Source organism: Bombus vancouverensis, chromosome 2 (assembly GCF_051014615.1).
Source record: "Bombus vancouverensis nearcticus chromosome 2, iyBomVanc1_principal, whole genome shotgun sequence".
NCBI lineage: Eukaryota > Metazoa > Arthropoda > Insecta > Hymenoptera > Apidae > Bombus > Bombus vancouverensis.
Window position 1 is genome coordinate 12,974,025 of NC_134912.1, and position 25,332 is coordinate 12,999,356.

Here is a 25,332-nt window from a genome sequence, read left to right on the forward strand (position 1 = left end):
TACTTTTGGTCATGCGAAAGTGCCAGAGAACGTACGCTACTTTCACAAGCTGGGAATGCATAGAGAAGAGCTAGATTGAACGTCCTCCACACCTCTACAATTCGTTTATCACCACCTGTCATTAAGTACTCGCCATCTCTACTGAGGAGTAGACACTGGAAGAACGAAAATTGTTTGTAACACAATAATTGATTTCTCGAGCCTAAAAAATACCGGTACTTGTCTCAGCAGCAGCATAATTCTATGACGATAAAAGAAGGAATGAAATACTATCACGTTGTTGAGACTAATATGAATTACCTGAAGATTATCATTATGAGACTCGTGACGAAGTCGTTTTCCATTTATAGTGAAAGCTGCTATATGTCCACGTTCGTAATTTACAACGATGACACCCTCTCGCGACATTGAAATATTTTCAGGCGAAGAAAATCCATTTGGTGCTTCCAATGATCTTAAAAGATCACCGAAAGTTGTGTGTACAAGAACTGGTCCGTCTGCAAATAGTACACAGTTCATTAAATTCCGTTCTCATTATTGAGACTGTTTTATAAGCTTATGTCTTGATTAATACACCAAAATTCAACCAACAATGAAAACTTCAAACATTGGTTAATTACGTACAATAAGATCCAGAAACGACCAAGCCCAGTTCAGCCGAAATGACAACAGCAGTCACTGGTTGCTCGTGTCCCGTAAGGGTTGCTCTAGGTGCTGGTGCTTCACCCTCACCTACAATCGTCTGTGTTCTGGCATTCCAATGCCACAACAAGACCGTGCAATCGGCACTTCCAGATGCTATGTAGCAATCAGAAGTGATATTGCACTCACTACGTGACAAACATGTAACAACTCCATAGTGACCGAACACTATTTGTACGATTTTTGCTGAAAATAGGAATAATTATGTTAGAGAAGATCTCCTGTTTCCTTTTCTCCAAACTAAGGTTCCGCTTTGTTCGTATTTCAACGCAAATACATATCCACAAGCCTTATTACCAGTTTCAGTAGAAAATACGCGGAAGCTATTATCCCAGAAACCACACGCAACCAAGAATCTACTATCCACTGTAGTGACGAAGCAGTTACTCCTTATCTTCAACTTCTGACTGAAATTGTCACCCAAGTGACGACGTAACGTGGGATTCGGACTATTCGCTGCTTGAGCTATGAAATATATTGTAGGAATTTTTATATTACTCTTTCCACGGAATATTTCTTACTATTCTTCGTTATACTTACACAGAACAGGATCCATAGACAATGGTTGATTAGCAGCTTGTGCTTGTGGAGTATCTGCGTAACTTGGCGATTGCACAGATGCTATAAATTATTTTACATGTTAATAAATTTTTAAGGATTTTTAAGGATGATAAAATGACAAATAAAATTAAAATAAATACCTGCGTAGTTGGTGTTCCATCTGTTGACAGCAAATTGCTGACCAGTAGTGACTGTTACGACGGATGGTAAAGGTAATTGAGGATACGTGTTAGCCGAAATATGACAGATCGGCGAGTTCGATGGGAATTTGATGGTCATACACACATCGTCTGGGATACTCGAAAACATCATCGGCGACTGCAACACGGTTGGCAACGTCTTGTCAAACATCGCGGTACTCTTCTCGTTCGGGACGATTGAACAGAAAGAAAAGCGTGCATTGTACGCTTCTGTAGGTAGATATATATATAGTGACTCGTTGTTGCATGATTCGAGGGTGGCTTGGTTAGAGATGTAGAAGATGCAATTTAGTATTCTGTTAAGTATGCTAGATGTTGCATTTTTCTAAGTTTTATCATACGTTCGGTGCAGCTTTAAAATGATATAAATCTAGTGTAATTTTTAGCTACGAAATTTCTTTAATATTGATCGTACGAAATAAATTATAAGGCTTCTTTAAAATAACAAGTTAATTTCTAATATTGAAAAGATCGTATCTTTGGAAATATTCACATCATAAAAATTGTTCCTTTTCGTTTAAAATTCGTTAATTGATCATTTGTTTTAGTAGGACACATGAAGTTTGTTATGATATAATGAAAAATAGCATATTTAAATCACATTGAAGCACAAATGAAAATTGCATTAAAATTTTAGACACTTCCTTGCGTAATAATTTTGTTTTAGAACATAGGTACTTCGAAGGGAAAGAGTATGCTTTGACGCTAAGGACACTATCTAACAAAAACCACAAAGGTACCGCATGATAAAATTTAAATGATAGATCTAAACTATCAAACTCTAAACTAACTCAATAAATTTATGAATTCTTCTAGAGATTAGTACTACTATTCTAAAACTAACAGAATACTTTTAAGACTTCACATCCTTATTGGAACCTATTGATTTGTTAGTCTAGTTCACAGAGATCTTTTTCTCCTTTTTCTAGACATATTACTTACGATACATTGCACACTCTTCTTATTACATAGTTCTACGATGCTAAACAATGATTTGACTATTGAGAAGCATGACGTATTATGAAATGAACATTGTTTACCAAATGCATCGCCGAGCTTCTCGGAGGATGCGGTTCCATTAAAAGTTGCGAGGGTGTTTGACCGAAGTTTCGAATTTGATTTTCTATGGCTTCTCTCATAACTGGATCGGTTATCGTATCTAGATCCACGCTACCTTCGTACGTTAAATAGTAGAAAACGTTCGTTGCTCGAACAGCTTCCGGACCTAAAAGAAAATTCGCGGAAAACATTTTTAAGGAAGGCAAATTTTAGTTTCCAATAAAACATTTATATTTCTAACACGAATTAACTTAAACAAATTTTCATTTAAATACAAGTTAATCAGCCACCTATAATTGTTGTCGTCACAGTTTTTACAGAGCAAATATTTGTTTATTCTACAAAGAGTTGCGACCATATTATCTCCTTGTGATTCAGCACTAAATAAATCTGATGACCGCTTGAAAATACATCTTTCGTGTTCTCGAACCATTCAATTTAATTTTAACACCAAAAAATCTATATATTTTCGCGTTGCATATCTTTCAAGCCGCTACCGATTGCTCGTGGCCGGTATATCCGGTTGCCTGTACTCTCGTGCAACCAACTGTAAACGTGTTGCGTATTAGGGGTGGCGCGCATTGTCGCGGCCGGCACACGTGCCTAATTGGTTGGGACAAGACCGGGAGGAAGCTAACTAAAAACTAATTCCTTCCATACGCGCGGTGAGCGCCGGCACCCGCTGCCTCCTTGGCGTCAACATCTTCGGGGAAGCGCCGGATATAGAGGCGCCACCGGCAATTACCACCGGTGGAAATCTAATTTGACTCGACCACGCGTGTCCCAACACCCGGTCTAGCCTACTACTCGCACCATTGCACGGATATCGCGTTGATTCCTTCGAAAAATTTACGCGGAAAAATTAATGAGATTTTGTAATACTTTCTATGGATTCGAATTGTCTTTCTTCTTTTTTAATAACTTTATTTTTGTAGCTCTTTTCTGATTTGAAATATTTGTATTTACAACAAAGTAGATATTGAGGAATATTTTTTGTAAAATGTTATGTTTTGTTGGCTATATTTCCTTTTACATAATTCTTTTAAAGAAGGGTAATCAGATTAACATTGTAATATAGATTGGTCTCACCTTTCTGCTTGTAGCCAAATATTAAATCAATCCACTGGTGTAATTGACAGGACACGAATTCTGACTCTAGAGCCTGTAGCAATTAAAGTAATAAAATATAGTTTGCCCGATACGTGTTAAAATATATGCATTTTAATTGAATAGAATTTCTTGAACATACCATTCGATTGATTCGTATAAATTCTTCCGGGGACGATGCCCACGGAGGTAATTCAACGTCACCAACTACACTACCATCTTCTTGCCTACCTAAGCGATAGCGATTACTGTTCACCAACATTTCCGGTAGGAAGAAGAACTCCGGAATTAATTCCTGTTAACGAATAATTTATTATAATAGACAATAGATGATAAAGATTAGTGAGCGACTTTAAAAAATGAAGCATGGAACAAACCTTGACATCCGAAGTGTCGCGTTGGCAATTCTTCCAAGATAGAGCGATCGAGGAGAACAGCCGATTCGGATGATCGAATTTGCCACCTTGTAGAGCCAAGAACATCGTTGTCATGGGCTCCTGAAATACCAAATTTTATCGTGATAAATAATTTGACATCCAAATTCTTCGTACGTCCAAATTTGAAATTCTTTTGGCATTCAATAATTGATTAAAGTCGCATGATTTTTTCTTCCTTCTGATACTGTGCGTTAATTTTAATCATTTTATCGGAACAACGTCACTCTTTAAAATCCTCCATCGTATAATGAATCAGCATCGAATTCTCTAAAAGTTTTAGAGTCACGCATTCTCCCACGACCACTAGCAAAAAGTCCTTAAACCATCATGCGGAAAGACCACTGAAACGCTACTTTGTTATATGGTTTCGCGCTTAAAGTCCTATCCGTCGTTCATTTCACTGACAGGCTGATGAATGTTAACAGAGGACCCCCTGTGATCGGCGAGAGTTTCACGCGTAGGCGTCGAAGATACAGCCGTGATTTACAGCCCTGTCGGCGAACGAGATTTTCGACAAGATGTGCCTGGAACGTTTACAATGATCCAAGAAACGAGCAGTTTGAGACTGGAACTATCTCGCCGCACCACAGGTCGATCGCGACCAGGGCGTCGAGGGTGCTCATGGAAACGGGCCCAAAGAGACAAGAAGCGGTGCAGTTATAAAGCAATAAATTGTTTACGATGCAGTATATCCTTACAAGGAACACCAGGGCGTCTCGCCAGTGAAACAACAGTAAAACCGCTTATTGACGATTTGTATGCAAATGCGTGGAAATTATGCTTGCTCGTTCAAGCTTCACCATTTACATGAGATTCAATCGCTATCGAACGTGTCGCGCGCGTGTATGCGCAATAACTATCATTGAACGTGCAATGGATTATACTAGAAGCAGCGATAAACCGAGTCATGAACGTAAATGCTATTTTTTTCTTGTCTTCATTTTCTCACCACTTACTCGGCACGCTAATAATAATAAAATTAATGTATCTAATCGATGAAGTAATAAAAATTATAGCGATAAGCGGTGAGAGGTGTACTTTTACGCGTATCCTTGGAATGGAAGAAGAGGGAGAATCTGAGGAAATGCAGCAGAAAAGAAATGTACACATTTAACGGGAAGGCGAGCTTCGTTGCCTCTAGGGCGTTTCGACGCCTCCAAATTAGTGTGTAGATATGTACTACCGAATGCGACAAAATTTATGGCTCAAGGTGGACAGGTTTCTAAAATAGTCAGCTGGAAAATCGACGATTTCGTCCAGATATTCCGCGTTGTTTTAGAAGCGTTCGTTGATAAATTGGGAATACATCGCGTAAGATTGAATTCTATTTACAAAATATCGAATTAAGGAAGCATTTTATTTAGACGAGTGGTAAACTTATGATAAATAGAATTTTCTTAGTCGTATTAAAAATAGATATTAAACACTTACCACACGTATCATCCAGTTCAAAACAAAAGCAGCTGTGGAGTAATGTGTGCCATAGTGGAACGGCGGTATACTGTCATGCTCCCAACTTTGAAAGCGTTCCTCGAAGTAAGCTCTTCTACTTGGGTTTAACGCTCCGATTGGCTGAACAGATATAGCAAAATTTAAGCACCACACGAAGTATCATTTACATTCGTAATATATACGTGTTTTATACCTTTGATAAATCACGATAGTTGCTAGGCAGACTGAGATCGAGTTCTTTCGTCTCGTAATTAGTCAACACCCAAGGGAACACAGGATACTGGTTCAGATCATTGTAAGTTCGACCTAAAATATAACTTACACTTAATCTATCGCCATAAAATTTCACACGCGATTCGTTTATTTCTATAAAAATTATTAGATATATATTTCTATTCACTCGTTTGATTAGATGGCTTAACATTTAAAATATTAAACCGTCATTTTTCTTCCTTTCGCCTATCACAATATCTAATGGAAAGCTATACAAAACTCGAAGGTCGAAGAAATGACTTAAATATCATTTACGATGTATCTATGTATGGGACTCGTCCCATATACCAAAAATTCTCGTTTAAACGAGGCCAAAAATAAATAAGCTATCATTGGTGTATTCCTTTTAATGCGCATAATCACCGGCCTAATTTTTTGTTGTGCTCAGCCGCGGTCACTCTTCTTTCTTGCGCCACCCTCGCACTAGAACGAATGACAAAAAGAGGAAGAGAGAGAGAATGGATGCATACTCGTAGACCCTCTAATTCTATTTTTACGAAATGCATGCCACAGTTCCGTAGGGTGCGAGGTGCTCCGTTTAGTAAGCGCATAACTCAGAGCGTGACGGCTAATCGTTCCTGAAATTGTCACTTCTGGAGGTCTCACTCTTCCACCCCCGAAATCCCATTCCAAGATGCATTAGTGACGGCAGCGCGGCTGCAAGAGAACCTGACTTCGTCTAATCTCCTCCCCTGTTGCTAATTAAAACCCGTCAGCAAGTTTGTCAGGCGAAGCCTATCCTCCCACCCTCTTAGACCTTCGCGTCGGATCGTTTACGCGAGCGTTTAATTCGTACTTCTTATTTCGTTCTGCTTGATCTACCGATCCGTCAACAGCTCTTGAGCAGCGTATATCTTCTTCAACGAATAGCGAGACATTCTTTTTATTATTTTCCTTTGTTTCTCGACTTTTTTCACTTAATGTATGTGTGTTTATGTCGAAGTGAAATCATAGTCAGATAGATAACAATATGGTGTTAATGGCGGAATGAAAATACAGAGGATAATTTATAGGGGATGCGAAGACGAAGATTACAAACTTTCGTGAATCTTCAAAATGCCGATTCGGGTTCGAGATAGATCTAATTTTGCTTTCTCAATTATTCTTTTTCCCATTTTTCTAATCAAAGAATACTATATTTTTTGAATGAACATCGACCAAAGGAAACCTAATTCCAATATATTAAAGGAAAAGTCACAATCTCCCATCACACATAGAGACACAAGAATAATCACGAAGTCTCTGAAGAATCCGTTGATTCGTCTCTAAGAACTGCATGAAGTACTCAATTCGGCTTGTAACAAAAGCAATAGGAGAGAAGCGAAAAGAGAGGAAAGGAAAGACTCGGCGGCAAGAGTCGGCAAGTGTGTGCACAAGACTCGGCCACAATGCATCGTAAATCGTGACGCTGCACGACCGCCGGTCGGACGTAAATAATAGTAAGGCCGCGTTATGCATCAAAGTGATTATTAATGGTAGCGTCGCGGTGAGTGAGCACTCTCAGAACGCTTCCCGACACTGGAATGCCCGCGACACGCGCGTCCCCTCTCGCCTTCGCCTCCCTTTGCCCTTTACTTTTTACCTAACTCCAGCTCCGCCACCCTCGTCCCTCACAGAACAACGTTATAATAAGTGCTAGCCGCGACGAGAGGCTCGTTTTTAACTCACCACTTGCCGAGATTTAAAGGGACACAGGTCTACGTAGAAAAATTGGCAGGAAGTCCTGCGAAATGGTTTCAACTCGACGACTATTCGCCTCGTTACGCTGCTTGTCTCCCATTTGCTTGAAGAATATATTTTGAGAAACTATTTAAAGTGATTGTTAATTAAATATTGATGTTTTCTTTTCTGCAAGCAAGAAAGTTGATGTTGGTCTTTAACATTGTGACTATCGGTGATAGCGTTTTGGTTTCGATCAAATTAAATGAAATAAATTATCGATCAAATATCCTCGTGTATCTGCTTTTCTAAGTCCGATAACGTACTGTTATTAAGAACACCTAATTACTTATAGTCCGATTACAATGACTATAAGACTAGATATATTGAGATCATTCAAAGAAAAGTTTTTCACTTAAGAACGGCTCGTCGATTAAAACGAGATAGGCATCGCGATCTAGAGTGGTATAAGCGGAAAGTACAATTCACAGGAAACCTGAAACCCAGTATAAGCATTCCACCGTGAACACTCCTTTCTTAAGTACTTCCAATGCAAAATTTGAACGATACAATCCATAAGTACCTATTGTTCGACCGCAAATACTACAAGTACAGAACCAAGCAACGCGACGTGTGTGATATAGTCTATACTAGAAATTCCGTTTTATTTTGTTCGGACTGTATTATTTATCTAAATGTTTGTATATATCTTAGCACATGTAACCATATATATTTCTCCTTGCTGTATACCCGTATTTAAAAATCTTCACGATAGTTCCAGCAGAAACCACATTCACGTTATTCAACGCTCTTATTAACTCTCCCTTTCCAGACACACATATACTCGTACGATTAAAAAGAAGTTCAAAACATTTTCAAGCAAACAATTAATTAAAGAAATTCTCCCCGGCGAACATCAACAGGAAGAACGCCGATGGACCGGTGGCGGCGTAGCCGGCGGTGTGTACACCCACGCGAACCAGCTTGCATCGGGACATGCAGCCTATCATATTTACATCGGCCCTACTATCATTAATTTTTAATAAACCGATGCGAACAAAAGCAAATAAAAAACAGGAATGGATCGTATGCGGGAGCCTGGCCGCAGGACCGGTTCGTTTTCGCAACGTGTTCTCCCGCCGGGCTTTGCCCAATTGCATTGCGCTCGCGATCGCGCGCGCCCTCCGCCGCCTCCTCCTCCTCCTCTTCTCCTTCACCCCTCTTTACCCTGTTGGACTATTTATTCGCACAATTAATATATAACGCTCGTAAATACACGGTCACCCTCCGGCGTCTAGCGGCGTTTCTCTTCGATGTACAAATAATTACGCGTTCACGATGATCCTCGTCATTAGACGGGTGATTCCAGTACGCGTGCGCGTGAGCAACCGTAAAATTTACGTTTACATAATTCGCGATTGCATGTGTTTTCTTTACGATCAGTTTTCCCACAAGTAGATGAGATTGGGACTCGAGTTTTGTATAATTAAAATTTTATGAATCGAAGTTTTTGCAAATTTAGAAATATAGGGATTTGAAAATCCATCGATAGTATTTGATATACCAGTACTTCTTTTATAGCGGATATGCTTATGGAAATTTGGAAATAAAAGAATTTGGAAATTTGCTGGTAGTAGATTGTTGTAATTATTATGAGTTTGGAAGAAATGTTCTGCCATCGACACTTTCCAAACGCTCGAATCCTTTGAACCCTATCTTCCGCTTTATGCTCGCTAAAAATAGAAGAACATTCTAATTTCTAATTATAAACATCGTTCCTCCTGTGAATACATTATCCTCGGATGATTCCACTATCGAACGTCACGCTATTAAGCTTTCCTATCACTTCATCAGACACCACGCTACGTTTCTCGTGACAAGTACGCTGCGGATGTTTGCTACTTGTCGAGACGGCTGATCAATGTGATTCAGTAAAAAAGGTAAAGGGACCAACGTCTCGAGTTTCGTGATTTAGATTACGACGCGAACGCACAAAAGGGGCAGCCGATATTAAACCGACGGAGAAACAAAGGCGCGGCTTCCACTCTGCGTAGGGAAGCGGAGAACACCGGTCCCTCGGGAGAGGATTACCAGGGCCCACGAGCCGGGGATTACTCGTATGGGGTGGTTAACGGAACACGGAGCTGATTGAGAACATCCCTAATACACCGCGACAGATTCCATCCGGCCGTGTGCAGCCATAGACTCTCCATCTTTTTCCAACTCATACTCTACTATGATTTCTCTCGTTCCATCTTATCTGAACCGTGGCGACGTGATCGAACAACTATCGACCATCCGCAGACGTCGCATTTTCTTTCCGCAACCCGTAAGCCGATATGATTTTTTAGCCGTTGAACAACTCCCCTTTTATCACGGTTATTGTATTGGTTTTTACGTGGTGAAGTGCTTAGAGGGTTTCGTTGATACCGTTTTTTGATGTACATTTAATATCAAATGAGATATCACGTGTGTGGACGGCTACTTTTAGGTTTTGCTTTATTTTCTTTTTTCCTATAATTGGATTCCATATCATATTTTTATGAAGATTTTTACGATTATAACTTGCGAAACTAATCAGTGTAACTTTATAATATATGAGCGAACAGAAGCTGAAAAATGAAGTTTCGTACAAATTTCTACTTACCAGCAATGGTATTCAAAAACATGAGATATTCGAAGTTGGATATTTCTCTGCGCTGCCACTTTTGCGTCATATTAGAGCTTCTCATTAGTTGTCGAGGTGACATCATCGACGCTCTCCTGCAAAAATAGGACGAATTCTAAATATTCCTGTTAGAGAACTCATCGATCAAAATGTCGAACACGATACGTTTGTAAGATTAATATCATTAATAATAAGTTCGTATTGAGAGGAGGTATTACCGATGACATAGATTATTATTATCCTAGAATTGATTATCCTTTATCCATCGTTGCAAATGATGTCAAAACCGGTGTAACAACTTATTCACGATTGTAGCGTTTGATACACACTATGTTACATACGATAGATGAATTAATACCTGTCTAACTAAATTTACACTATCATTGATCCATCGAAACTGCAACTGTACGATTGCTATCGGTTAATACGACTTTATGAAAAGTTATCTACGTGGACTTATACATAGGTATGTTGTTATGCGAGACTGACTTAATGATAAATTTATTTGAAATCAGTATTGCGAAATTGATAATGAATTCTTCTGAATAGGTTACTGCCATGATAGATATAATTTTTTCATATTGTTTACGTAATAAATTAATGGTCCACCGTGTATATACGCATCTGGACAAGAATTAGTTTCATCTAAGATTGATTTTTTAGATATCAATATTTCTAACAATTTTGCTTCTACCCCAATCATGACAGCATTCGTATTTTCTCAGTTTGCACGAATTTATCTTTTAATTCTCTTACTTTTTTGTCTTTTACTTTATTTTCCTACCTCTTACAATCTCCAGCAATTCAAACAGCAAAAGAACGAAGCAATTGAATAATGAAACCTTCTAACTAAAACTGAGCTGTCGATTAATTCTGAAGAGGCTCTATCCAAGAACATAGATCGATATGTCTGTATAAAGGAAACCTTATACGTATGTACCTACTCTAATCTGATTTTTATTTTTATCCATATCATTATTTATTATTCATTGCTTATAGATGGCTATAAATCGTCGTGAACGAGAAAGCATCTAATACGAAAAATAGTATAAAGTAGCGAAGAATAGCAAAATAGACATAGAGGTAAATTGAAAATCATTGAACATAATTACTCGAGGAAAAAGTTTCACAAGGTAATTATCCGCAAGAACAGTCGGTCTCGTTTCCTGAAGATACAGTTTGGTGTTGTATATTAATACTATAAAATTCAGCAAGTGCGTTTTACGAACGCGAGTATCACTGATTTAGGATTTATACGAGAGACTTTAATAGACGGTACGCGGTGGACGACATTAAAGGAGAGAAGCATCCGACTGCAGCCGGATGTATAAATTCTGGCGTTGCGTACATTAATAACAAATCTTGCGGAACTATGAAAATTTTCCATCCAATGTGAAGTAATAAAGACGAGTCGCTTCAGGAAACATCAGAGATGTAAGATGATTATTTCACAAAGAAAAATAAAACGATCCTATTTTCAAACTGAAGTCTGACGAGTCACATAGATTCAATTCTGAAAAATTGCAATTTGGGAAGTTCGAAATTCTTAAACTAAATTTAAATATATTTAATTTTGCAGAGAGTAGAATCGTCTCGGCTGGAACTGACTTGTCTCTATTAGCTTTCAATCCTATAGTTTTAGAATCTTTTGGTTAAGAAATGTATCAATTAACGGGTCAACGTGTTATAGATGTTTTTGAATCCAGAATTGAGAAACGCAGATATCTATTCCAAATGCACGAATGACTAATCCTGAATGGAAAAGTCATTTTTTACAAAAACGAAATTCCTGATTTCCAAGAAAAATCGCGAATCATTGCCAATTATCTTATCAACTCATATTAAAGGCAATACAGCGCTTCGATACGAAGGCGGATTTATTTTTCCCGCGACGCGAGCGTGCTACAGAGCGTCACGACGCGGATGCACGTCTTATATACCGGCGGATTATTTTTGTTGGCCAGGAATCTCCCTTGGATCAGACGTCCGACTCGGCCTCCGTATATTTATGGCCGGCGTATCCTTCTCGTCGGTTCTCTTTCTTTCTCCTTCTCTCGGTCCCATGTATAAGAGAGCTTTAATGGATGGATCGAAACGCGGATACGCGAACCTCTGTTCTCGCCGCCTGTCCTCGTCCAAGCTACAGGAGTATTGGTATCGAGATAGGATCCTTGTCCCGAAGCTCGACCGCGATGAAAGCGCAGGGATCTTCGCAACCGTTTCGACGAATCGACCTGCCTCTCGTTTCTCCATATTAATTCGTTGTCTGAAGTGACCATTATAATACAGTACAACTGCATTTATTGCAGTAAAATCTTAGTTAATGTCTGATTAGTTGAACTGGATCTACTTATCCAAACGTGAATTCATATTATTCGAAGGAGAAATCATGGACAGTACGAGGAGTCAATCAGGTTGTATTGTATGAATGGCAGTTACACAAAGTATCGTAGAAGAGGACACACATCCCTTGTTTTATTCTTTTCTTCCGACTGAATTTTACATGTAGGATAATTTACTAGAAATACCTGAAACAACTGCTTGTTTCCCAACGAGTTCAGATAAATTGGTTTCCACATCCCGTAATTGTCCTTCTTTTATCTCAAAAACGCTCACATTTAATTCCTACATCAGCTGTAACAACCGCGAATCCTAACAATAAGATAACTTCCACGACAAAACAAAGACGACTCTCCCAATCGTTTAATCGTATAAAGTTCGAAATAAACCAACAAAACTATCGACACGGCGATCAGGACATCGGTACGATCGACATCTAGTCTTCGAAGTATGTATTTCTCAATACAATTCCAACATCGAACTCTATCGTTCGATTCATCTTAACGTTCGGGTTCGAACAAGAAAGGGCCGAAGATCCGGAGCCGATCGCGAGCGGAATCCCACAGAAGGGGACAAAGAAAAGAGAGGAGGAATGCGACGAGCGTGTTTCTCGAGACCTCTAGATCCCTCGGATTCAGATGGCGGCGAAAGGGATTCGGTGGTTCCTTACCTAGTCTGCGGAATCCCGTATTTGATGCCCACGCCGACTCGCGGTAGCGCCTTGATCACCTTTTTCACCGTCATCTGGTCCGGGAACGCGAACAGGATCGAGGCTGTGGACAAAAAGGCGTTAAAGTGCGGATTATAAGCGAAGCCAATCCAGCAGACAGGCCGTGTGTCAATCATTCGAGGAAGGATGGCAGGCGAGGATGCGTTTCTTACTCGCATTGCCTTGGCGGTCGGTTCTTCTGTCAGGAAGGTACTTCATACGGAATTGTCTCGAGTGTTACTGGCCTCTAGGAATTAGGCTAGGATGATGCATGGTCTGGTTCGGGAGAGAAATAAAGTGATAATTTTTGGAAGGTGCGTGGAGGTAAGGGTGAATGTTGAACGAGGAACGCAAGGATGGCAAACAGATTGAAATTGAAAAGAAGTATTTGAAAAAGAGGGAATCGTGAAACTTTGTATTTTAAATTTAAGGATTTAGATACTGTAAGATGAATTTAGAAAGAGCTTGTACTCATCTGCCGATTAATTGAATTTTAATCTTAAATATTTCTGTTCTACATACCAAATATGAAGATCAAACGGGTGAAGTGTAAAACTCGTGTCTATTATGCATACGTATTGTTCATATGTTCCGTTAATTGATTCTTATTTTCGTTATAACATATACAGAAAGCTGTGTAAATTTTGAAGTTCCTCGTAATTGGGTATCGCATTCAAATTTCCTTCCGAGTAAACAAAAATTCTTTGAAAGTAATAGAAATATTTAAACCACTAACAGCGTAAATTGTTTCCTGTTTCATGCAATAATATCATTGTTCCATTATACTATAAATTACTACGAGAAGTTTAGATACATATTTCTGCTAAACCAAAGGAAATGATTCATCGAAATGTACCTCGTGCTTGGACACGCATGGTAAAGGCATTTAGAACGAATTTAGTAGTTGGTTAAACGTGGAAATATGAAAAGGGAGTATACGATGGACTTAATTTCACGGCTTTAATAGCATCGCTGAAGCAGTCTCGTGAGTTCAAAGAGTAGCGTGCAAAGAGACAGTTACCATAAATACTTGCCGGTAATTTATGTAACTTCGAATACAGGGTTGGAATATACGAGTCGGTCTTAATCAACGAAGAAGGATAGTAAAAGGCGCGGGAATCAAAAAATTTCTTGACCTCATTTCTTCGCCGTGTGAATAGCGAACCATACTGAATACATCTTATAGCATACACCTCTTCTGTGAAAAACATGAAAACATTGAATAAGGCAAAACTTATTTGATAATTGTTATCCAGAATACACGTTGTATGAAAGATTTATGCCTTGAGAAGTTGAACGTGTTGAAGGTTGATTAATAGTCGGTCATGGTTTTAGATAAGATAACTTTCATTTGGTTATATATGACTCATTCATAATAATGGTGTTAGAGAAGAAAACAATCTGTGAATTGAGTAATTCATTTTGTATTTAAATTAAATCCTAGAAGAGATGAATGTTTCCTTCTGTCAATTTCATATTTTTCTATAATTAAATCTTAAAACATACAAAATAATATCCATATTCTATGTATTTACTGCTATTAATAGATATAAATAGATTCACAATTCTGAGAACACTTATCTAATTATCAAATCCACTGAACACGTCATGATAAAACAAGCATATTACATCAAGATAATCTCGCCTGCCCTAAATCGGAAAAATTGACTTTAAACCTGTATTCAATATCAAAGACCACAGACACTTTCTACCTAAGGAAACCGCAAGATGATATTTCCCCAATCATTTTGTCCAGATTACATCTTTTAAATATCCGTGAAAGTTCCACGAAACTATTTTACCATAACGTAACTCGCTCGTATTTCCTTTCTAATCGTCCAAAGATTTATCACAAAACGATAAATATGATCCAACCGCGCATCGGTTAACGAGAACGCCAATGTATGCGTGTCCGTTTCTACTAATTTTTATAACGAACGACGAACACGCGCGGATGACATTCCCCCGGTTCATCGAAAGTCTGGGGGATATCAGATTAGAATCGAGGAACGTCCAAACGTGAAATTTATCTGCGGCCAAGAGAGAAATAATCAGCGGGATTGCGGGTCCAACGGAGCTCGCAGGTATACCGGTAATTCCTACGGCGCGTTTGTTCGAAATGCGCGCACCACCGACGAACCGACGTTCGAAAGAACGACAACTATATTTCAAGTGAAACGCTACGTATCCCGATGCTTCGCCGTCCTCTAGGAATGTTTTAACACCTCCTTACGAAACCGAGATAACGACGGCTCCGCTTATTTCTCCTATTTGGTACTGTCGTAATTTTTCTTTACTTTCTGTTAGTCTCTTCGAGGATGAAAGGTTTTCTCTTTGTACGTGTGTCGCGAGAAAGGGATGGCTAGAAGATGTTAATGATCGAATAAGAGAAAATTATTACCAGTGAGAATGTAGAGATATTGTGAATTGAAATTCGAGAAGTATTATTAAATGCGTGGAATGTGAAATAACGAGTGTATCGAAGATTGTCATTGTGAAAATATCGATACGTAATATTTATCTACATTTGCAGAAAGTGTGATAAACGAACTTGAAGATGATGGATTTTATGACGTTTCCTATGCAATAGCAATAATCAGGGGTAATTATTAAAATACTTATGAGCAAGGACAGAATTAAACCGTTCGAGTACATTTGATGTAAAACTGTGATATTCATGGTGTACGCCGCAGTCCTATAATTTAAGAAATTAATTCGAGATTAAGTAAGAAAGATAGTTGGAATTTCAGAATCTGATCGAGATCCATTTGCGATTAACGATATAAATGAAGAGTAAGTAATAAACATAATGAACAACTATAATATTAATTACTGCGAGTGCAATTACTGCATTTGATACGTGTTAATGCTGCTTTTGCGTAATATTCATAAAATATGTAAATTGTTTGTGATATTGCTAACACTAATTAATACGTCCATACCGTTTCAGTTATTAAGAGTATCAAAGTTTGTATGATTTTAATATCTGATATTCAATTTATGTATATTGATTAGGACATTCGACCGCAATGTGCGTATTTAAAAAAGTCTGGTTATTTTCAAAGTTTTCGACTGTTATTTCGAACCTAACATGCCGAAAATTATCGCGAATTTTCCAACTAATTTTGAACATCTTTAATTTACACAGCTTCCTCGAAAGTTCGTATTTCCATGGCCACGAAACTAAACCAAATGCACTAAACTAAATGCATTCAAATGTTATGCATATTTAAAAGCAAGAAGCGCAGCAGGTGTAACTGGAATTGGTTGATAAATCGGCATCGAAAAAACGGATACCGTAATGCGGGCGAAGATATTTATTGCGTAAAAAGTAAACGGGGGTGCACACCTCGCGGCGAGCTCGAAATTCCGTTTCCATTTTGCCAGATTAGATCACACCGTGTGAAATAACGCAGGCGATCGAGCAAGAAACGGAATGCGCGTCCTTTCGAAAAGGGCCCGCCGCCCCCTTTGAAAACGAACGAGACGAATCAAGCACGACTTACTTCGGCTGGCCAAGAAGATCTCGATGGCGACGTTCTGGAGCAGATAACGGCGCGAGAATATCGCGCGCACCTCCGAGAAGTACCATTTCCCGTGCAAATGGTCGCAGTACTTGAGCACCTGAAACGAGAAACAAAATTAAAAAATATTTTTCATTCCTTTAATGTCGATGAAATATTGTGTTAATTATACATATAGTTCATTATTTATTATATTAATTATACACAATACATTAATTAATACAATAATTATATACAATAGTATAGGAGAATATAAAACACTAGAAGCTCGCTTATTAAAACTATAACCAAACATAATTTCGACTGAAAAATTATTAAGCAAACGTGCAAAATTCATCTAAATTACTTTTCCTCTCAAATGATTCAGATAAAACATCGCATAATTCATGATTATTTATCACGATAAAAATATTTTTATACGTCTTCGAATGTCTTCATTAAATCCGTAAACCTTGTTAAGAAGCTGAAAGTGAAGAAGTAATAAATCCATGTTACGATTTATGGGAATAATAACATTCAGGTTCACATTTCAGTGCCTATCTTGCACAAAAAATTCTTGCTTTAGGAAACCATCCTTCATGGGATCACCTCAACCGCGAATCCGGAATAGCGATTCAAATAAATCATGTTCTTCTGCAATTTTCCTTTCATACTCTTAAGAAAAGAATGTTCAAACTCTCAAAATTCTTTCGTGTACGGTATATACGAGTAAAAAATTACAAGAATGTTACTGTTGATCTTCACAGATTTCCTTCATAAATAGTAATATTCGTTCAAAGGGTGAATTCACCACCTCCTTCGCCAATCAAAGATCAACAAAATCCCAGTTCGTTTCTATGCAAACATTTCATCCCTGTGCAAAACTTACCCCGAACTCCTTACAAAATCCTTCTCCAAACACCACGAAACATTAATTAAAACCTTGGCCTCGTTCAAAACCACCGACGTCCACCCCCAAAAAGTGTAAGCCTAATGTACCTAAATGTACCTATTCCACTGTGCTGAGATGGAAAGCGGTTCTCTGGAAGGAATGCGGTGCCGATTCCTTGTTTTTGAGACTTAGCGCGATCGTAAAGATAAACGCGCGTATTGGTCGAACGTGTGACATGTACGAGCAAAACAACGTAACGTTGCGTGACGCTGAGCGACAGAGAACACGATTTCCCTTGCTCCTGTGCAAAGCTGCTTCCTTTCGTCTCTGTGTTAACGTACTCACAGACAGAAATTTTTCAAACGAAGCCGAAAGCTATCTAAGCCTCGATCCATAACCACCACCCGGATGGAATGATCGGATTCATATCGAAAGAGGGACAAAAGTCGGGGTGGCGATCGCATGGCTGACCGTAAGTATGCAAGCTGTATTCAGTGAAGTGTGATGTGATATAGTGAGACCGGTGCCGGTCGCAAGATGGCCGTCATGGTAGGAGGAGCCTCCTGCTGAGCCGGGAATCGATCCCAGGACTTCGCGGGCTTGCGCTCTCGAACGAGTCGTGAACAACTCGTGGGCGAAAAAGGGGGAGGGTAGAAAAAGGACGAGGCTGACGGCGGCGGGTCCGTACGAGGACGGAGAGGAAGCAATTTACCGGGACGCGGCTAACAGGCCTTTCAATTTTTCCCGCTTAACGAGCGCCGCCGTCGCGATGTCCTCGTGCGCGCCAAATGAAATTATCCTCGATATAACGCGGAATGAGCGCGGTCAACCCGTGTCCCCAACATCGAGATCGTATCTGTTTGATGATTCGACGCTCGTCGAATTTCTTGTTCTTCGGTGGTATAACGAGAACTTGACCGAGCGATGGGTGTTACCAAGCAGTCATTGAAATTAATGCCACGACTGGATAGCTTGGTAGTTGGACGAGAGCGGGAAAAGTTATTTGATGGCCGAGGATTTTGATGTGTTTTGTACTCCCTGGGGTGCTTCGTCGGCGATGCCAGAAGAGTATAGGTATTAAAAGCAACGTTCCATTAGGTGGAATGCAGCAGATATTTGTTAAGTAACTAAGAGAGAATCGTTGGTACAGAAGCGTGAAATTAGGGAGGAGTTAAAGTACTTGTACAAAAATATTAATCATAGAAGAATTAAGACGTTGGTAGCGTCAGGAGTTTTTCTTTTTCTTTTTTTTTTATCGCTAAGTATTTGCTTAGCTTTAAAGTTCCAAGTTGTAGAATTCTACGTTTTCTCGCGGTACGATTGTGCTACGTGTTTCGCAAATTGCTAATGCGTTCATGAAAAAGGGTCTGCCAATGAATATATACAAATAGAAGTTATTCAAAAGTTTCATAGACTTTACTGAATTTTATTCAGACTTCGTATCCAAAAACAAAGTTAAAAAGTTAAGCTACCCTTATATTCGGTAGTAACAAAGATAGACGTCTAATGAGCGTAACGCAAAACAACAAAGGATATCCGACACACAAATAGGTAGGTTTCCATGAAGAGCAGAGAAGAGTGCTCCCTACGAGACGCAGGAGATCAAATAAACACGGGAGACGACTTTAGGGTGCAACGCACGCACATGGAAATCTAATTATTAGCACATAAGCGGTTCGAAATCTCCAGGGACCATAAATGTCGCGTCAACTCGGGAAGATTAAGTAGAACGCGTGCTGCTTGTATTAATAACTCATTAAAGAACTTTATAATATTGTGAGGAAGGGTTAATTATTGTCATCTATCGTGAGAATTTTTAGAAAATAACACAAGATTATTATATGCAGTTATAAATGATAATTCGAACAAATATTAAGTTAAATATGTAGAGCGTTATAAATGTGTAAAAATATTTCATAGCGGAATCCAGTGGATTCCATGCGCGAGATTGTAAGAGAAGTCGGGGGTGGCTGCACAGAGCCAACCCCTAAGAACGAATGCGCAAGCTCTTCGCAAACATTGCCAGTAACTGATAAGAACGCGCCGTGATACGGAATTCATTATTTGGATGGTTGCAATCTGGCTGCAGATATGACACGCGTGTATTCTATGTTATCTCCTGAGATCATTTTCCTAATATTTATGTTCTTTAGAAATGCAATGTTTTCAAAACGTACAGAACCTTTCGTCTCATGGCGATGTCACTAAAGATTGCATCTCTTGGCTACTACAAAAAGCACAAATAATCGGTAATAAAATCTGTACTGATTTAATCTCGAAATCTCGTCAGCTAAAACCGTTTCACAAAACTCATCAATGTCACGAAGAATTACGCGTAAAACAAACATACACAGGTATATGTATAGTTCCCATAACGCGCGCCACTAAACAAACTTACCCCATAAAACAAGAAAACAAAGATTATCCAGAAAACACTTAGCCACCATCATTCACCCAAAACACACTCTTCCACGGCAGCAACGCGACCGAAAAGTGAGTCGTTAAAATAACAGGGACACCCCTGTTCCGGCGTATCACGGGGTGCCAGCAGTCTCGCGCGACTAATATGTTTACACGTTCGATGAAGCGTCCACGGAGAGAGAGAGAGAGAGAGAAAAAGGGAAGAGAGAAGATGAAAAACGAAAAAGGACGGTGGTCAAAAAGAGCTGCGTCTCTGGCAGAGTGTCAAGTGGTGCGCGATTAGTGTTCTCCGTGCGGCGTTCATCTCTCAACGAAGCGAAATCGTGGCTGCGCAGCAGCGTGCTTCGACAATGGGCGTCGTGATGTAACAACATGTGTCGCGTTCACAAGGGCCCCTCGCTGCTCGCCTCTATGTACACCATAGGGCACCATAGAACCACAGGTACCACTTAGCAGCCCGGTATACAACAAACAGATTAAGCACCGGACAATAATAGACCCCCCGTCTCTCTTCGGCTGCATAGGTTCTCGAACACCCTCTTGATCGTTCTCGTGGCGCGCGAACCACTCGAAATCACGATAGCTCGAACAAAACATGGGAGGCGGAGAGGATGGTGGTTTATTCGATTCGGTGTATATGCCTGAAGTGGCCTGATCATTAATTATACGCAGCAGCAACGGGGATGAGGCTCCAGAGTTTTGTGTTTTCGGTTCTTCTGGAAAGTTAGCACTTGAGAGATGTGCATAGGCATTTTTTTTTTCGAGAGAGAAGAAAATTTTTTTTGAGAATATAGAGGAATTCGTTGAGATTATATTTGTTTTCCTAATGAGTTTTGCGTGGGAAAGGTGGATGCGAGAAAGTAAAGTCAACTTTAGCTTCGTTTGTTTTATCGAAGTAGCGTTATTTTGGACACTATATAAGCGTAAGATTAAGATCTTTTATTTCTTTCTCTTGTATGACGAACACGGTAGCCATAGTAACGTGACAAACGCAACGTCAGTCGTCAAATTTCCAAGAAAGGTTGTGTCTACTCCATTCTAACGACCCTCGTTTCGTGAACGCGTCGGCTGATGCGTCGAAAACGTTCGAGAACCATCAAGACCATCCACTGCGGCAATGAGTTATACGTGCCACCTGCGTGTTCTCATACCTTTATTACCGTATCTCGCACGAGATAACGCATCGCGGCATCCGGCGTACAAAGGTCCCGGTGATGCAGCTAGTCCTGTTGCCCCTAATAAACGTAGAATTGCTACCAGAGAGACAAAGCAGTGTCTCAACCGACATCCACCGTGAATCCAACTCTTGAACAAGAGACGTTCCTTTTGAATTTTTGCATAGATGCATTAAAAAGCATAGTTTATACGAAGACTTCTTGAAAGTGTTATACATATATCTTATAATTTCTCTGCTATGTACTTCATTTATCGCTTTCTGTGATCTGTCGCTTATTTTCGAATCGCGAAGTTATTATATTTTACACTGGCTTAAGAAGAATTAAAAATATATTTTACCTTGAAAATTTTAAATTATAGAAATAAAGAACATCACTACTGTTATTCACAATAAAAAAAAACTGGTTTCAAACGATGTACCAGCATCACGCACAAAGTAATACAGTAGTTAATTATTTTCCGAGAAAATATACTCATTTTCCAATATCTGTCGACAATTTATCGTCGAAGAAGGTTGATTCGTGAACGGAATACTTTCAAGTACCCGACTTGGAATGCGGATTCCTGTCTTGTCGTCAACCTCGATGAAAGTAATTGGACAGAACGAGCCGAGCTAATGGCGCTCGGTACATGCCGAACGACGACATTTCTTCCTTTGATGAACCCATATCGGAGTGTGGGGATATTACAAAACAACGCATAACGCTATTCACTTCGACCGACAGATGCGAGTAGACCGTCACTCGATTTGGACCAGTACTTCCGTTACTGAACCATGAACCATTCACGTATCGATAATCTGGTCTACACGATCTTTATTCGATCATTACACGTTTATTGACTTAAATTTTGTCGTAAAGATTCGACACCGCGTAAAATTGTATTGGTTGCAACTAATTTATTTTAAGTAGTACTTTAAGATTTTTTAAGAGTAATATTTTAATCGGCTTGGTGGGAAAATGGTAATTTTTCTTGTGGAAGGTCGATAGTTTAAGTAAGTTTGCAGCTGTGTTTCAACTTTGATGATGGATTTCGTTTGATGGCGAAATAATGCTAAGATTTCATAGAAAAATATATTCAAACGCTAACGCGATATATTACTACTACTCATCTACTTACAAGAAATGAATCTATAATTATAATCAAAATCTCCAAAATATGCAATTTCAAAAGTGTCAGCGCGGAATACTATCAATTTAATTCAATTTTATAGAAATCCAAGAACATCTATTCCAAGCATTAACTAAACCAATTAGAATTTGTCGAAATCCCAAATGAAAATTATAGGTAATAATAATCATAATTTCCACCACAAGCCTCTGTCAAAATCATACAGAGTTTCACTTCCTCGTCGCGGTGATTTCACGCACTTAACTGTACACTTGTATTCAATGTGTTATCTGCGCAAGGAATTTCGCAATTCGCGGTCGCTGTTCCGTTCGTGCAGATCGAATCGAGAGATCGGTGTTGGTTCACGTGTCATTAACCAAGGAGACCGTAAAATACACGATGGAGCTCTCCAATATTGCCGGCTGTTGGAGCTCGACGACTGAGCTCAGGATTATTCGAGGATTACGCGAGGATGTTCATCCGAGCTGATTTACAAGGCTGCCGTCTGCGTATACTTCAATTCGGCTGGCTGCCTCTTGCGAAAAGGGACTTGTCGTCGTTTCTACACGAAAATCTTATACAATGAGACGCCACGTAATAAGAGACTGTTCGAGACTCTTATACCTGTCGTGTAAAACGAACCTTCGTAGTAGTATGTTTTGGCAAACTGCATTCAACTAGGATTGCTCTTTTGGAACTTCGATCTTTTTGGGCGCGATCGGGACATTAGATATAGTCCAGTGAATAGTGCAGTCGCTGGAAACGATCCTCGAAAATTTTACTTGGAAGTTTCGCGAATACCGAAGGCATTTTGTAGTGTTGGAAATATTCTAGAACTCTAAAACATAGGGATTTAATGAAGATGTTAAAATAGTAACTGTTTGTACAAGCATATAGGTATTTTTATATATATCATTCACCTTGTTACTTATAATTTGATCTTTAAAGATTCATATAAGTTCGCGAATAAAGTACGTGTTTAAACATGAAGATCGGTTAATAACAATGATCTTTATTACGTCAAATACGAGTTATTAGTATGAAAATGACATTGAAATTGTAGAAACATCGATTATGTATGTCTATTTCAATACGCTATGGCAAAAAGAGTAATAACATGATTATACATATTTAATATGTTATTTTGTTCTGGTTACGTTGTGCAGTAATTGATATCTAATAGGAATTATTTATGTAATGCGTAATAGCAATACAATTGCGAATATATATGTATGTCTTTTGGACGAATATTAATCAGAATATGAAATTTAGATTTTCAGATTGATTGTGATTAGGTAATATATCTATTTTCTCTCTACTAATATGCTCTCTACTTCGGATTTAAAAAACAAAATTAACATATGATGATAGAAGTTTCTAGAAACTTTATTGAAAATCCACACAAAATGTAATATTGTTCATTGCTGACATAAGGCACTCTATGATTTATGAATCCCCAACTAGTGACAAATCATATTACAATCAAAACATTTAAATACTGACAAGTTTCAGAAAAAGACAAGAATTCTCTTAAAAAAAGTTCATTACACATTGAAATTTATCCTTTAGCCTAATAGCGGTTCAATATAATAAAAACCTTTGGAAATTTTATGTCAAATAAAAATCGAGAACTCCAATATGAAGAATACAACATGTTACTCTCACAGCATATTTTTCTACAATTTTCTTTCAACCACCCGAAAAGCTCTCTCCACTACCAAAACATCATCGAATGAAAGACACGAAGGCATCATTTCGAAACTGAACCCGAGTTATCTTGTTGGTGTACAAATAATTCAGATTATAAACGAATTACGTCGAAACGAGATGATGAAAGGCACGTTTAGGGCACAACGAGACGCCGGGTTCTGCATTAATGCGAGGGCTGATGTAGCAGAACGTTTGACCCCTCGTCTCGCGCGAAAACAGCGCCAGGGTAAAAGACAGGGTGAGATCGAAAGGGAGAAAGAGATACACGTGCTTGACTCATGAATCAAGTCGTATTAGCGAAGGCATAGCAGGCCTGGTAGGTACCAATCTACCACTCCAACTTCGAGTAGATTGGATTTCTGAACTTTATTCGATTATCTGGAAGCGAAGCGGATAGAAACGCGTCGTTGAAGGTTTCCTCCGACTATTGTTAGAATACTAGTCCTGTGCGTCTTCGTGCGTGGAAAGTAATCACTAGTAATAGAGTAAGATTCGCGAAAAGATTCTCGGTCGTTGATTCGATTGTTAATATGATGTTGAATATTTTCGAGATTGGAGACTTTCTGGTTGATAATATCAAGATCGAGGGAAGCAAACTTCCACGTAAGAATTTTAGAAGTTAACGTCCTATAAAATTACAGCACTCGAATTAAAAGAATTCATGTGAAATACACAAAAATCTTAAAACGGGTACATTTAGATAATTATTAGTAATATGAATCCTTAAAATACACAAAAAAATATTATTTCTTTCGATAGTTTATACCATAAAAAAGATAAGTGCTAATACGCTTATAATTAACAATTTTACTAAAATATATAGTTTGTGACCTACCCCGAATACAGAAGTTTTATTAAAAACGGTGTCCTATTCTAGAACTTCTAAACCAGAACGTAGGTACATCCACAGGCGCTAAACCTTTTTAACACCACCCTCCAACTAAGAGCACCCTTTTCAACAGCACCAAACATTCAACAACCCCACCATTCATCAAATAAAACACCGTCTCCAACAACGTGTCTCTAGATTTTCCGATAACAAAAGGGTTAAGGAGGTCAAAGAAGAGAATCTCCGAATCTTACCTCGTCATACGAAAGCTGTAATCTCCGGAATCTTATGGGACGTTCGACGTATGGGATATCTCGGCGGGTTATCGGTATTTTTGGACGCAGGTATTCGCGTCACGAGTTTTTACGATCAACGCATAAAAGGAAAGCGGTGCATTTCACGTTGGCGGATCGCTACTCTTATTCAAAAACATCTGCCAGCGCACTGCTGCCATATTGCGGACCGCGGGGGCTGTTTTTGTTATTCGCGAGCAAACAAGAAAACGAACACAGATCTGCTTCTTA

General features: G+C 38.9%; 1 protein-coding gene across 4 annotated transcripts in view; it reads right to left on the minus strand.

The window, feature by feature from the left end:
- Positions 1–25,332, minus strand: part of rg (A kinase anchor protein rugose) — a 413,962-nt gene that overhangs the window by 6,101 nt on the left and 382,529 nt on the right. For 3 of the 4 annotated variants that reach the window (XM_076627439.1, XM_076627446.1, XM_076627429.1), the window contains 15 exons: positions 16,674–16,791; positions 13,129–13,231; positions 10,098–10,213; positions 5,712–5,824; positions 5,498–5,638; positions 4,007–4,126; positions 3,772–3,924; positions 3,612–3,684; positions 2,504–2,688; positions 1,404–1,623; positions 1,243–1,323; positions 1,000–1,167; positions 625–888; positions 301–497; positions 4–155 (listed from right to left, as the gene is read on the minus strand). In XM_076627439.1, coding sequence (XP_076483554.1) covers positions 4–155; positions 301–497; positions 625–888; positions 1,000–1,167; positions 1,243–1,323; positions 1,404–1,623; positions 2,504–2,688; positions 3,612–3,684; positions 3,772–3,924; positions 4,007–4,126; positions 5,498–5,638; positions 5,712–5,824; positions 10,098–10,213; positions 13,129–13,231; positions 16,674–16,791 — 2,204 coding nt within the window. The remainder of the gene's footprint in view (positions 1–3; positions 156–300; positions 498–624; positions 889–999; positions 1,168–1,242; positions 1,324–1,403; positions 1,624–2,503; positions 2,689–3,611; positions 3,685–3,771; positions 3,925–4,006; positions 4,127–5,497; positions 5,639–5,711; positions 5,825–10,097; positions 10,214–13,128; positions 13,232–16,673; positions 16,792–25,332) is intronic. The other variant, XM_076627441.1, reaches the window with a different exon arrangement.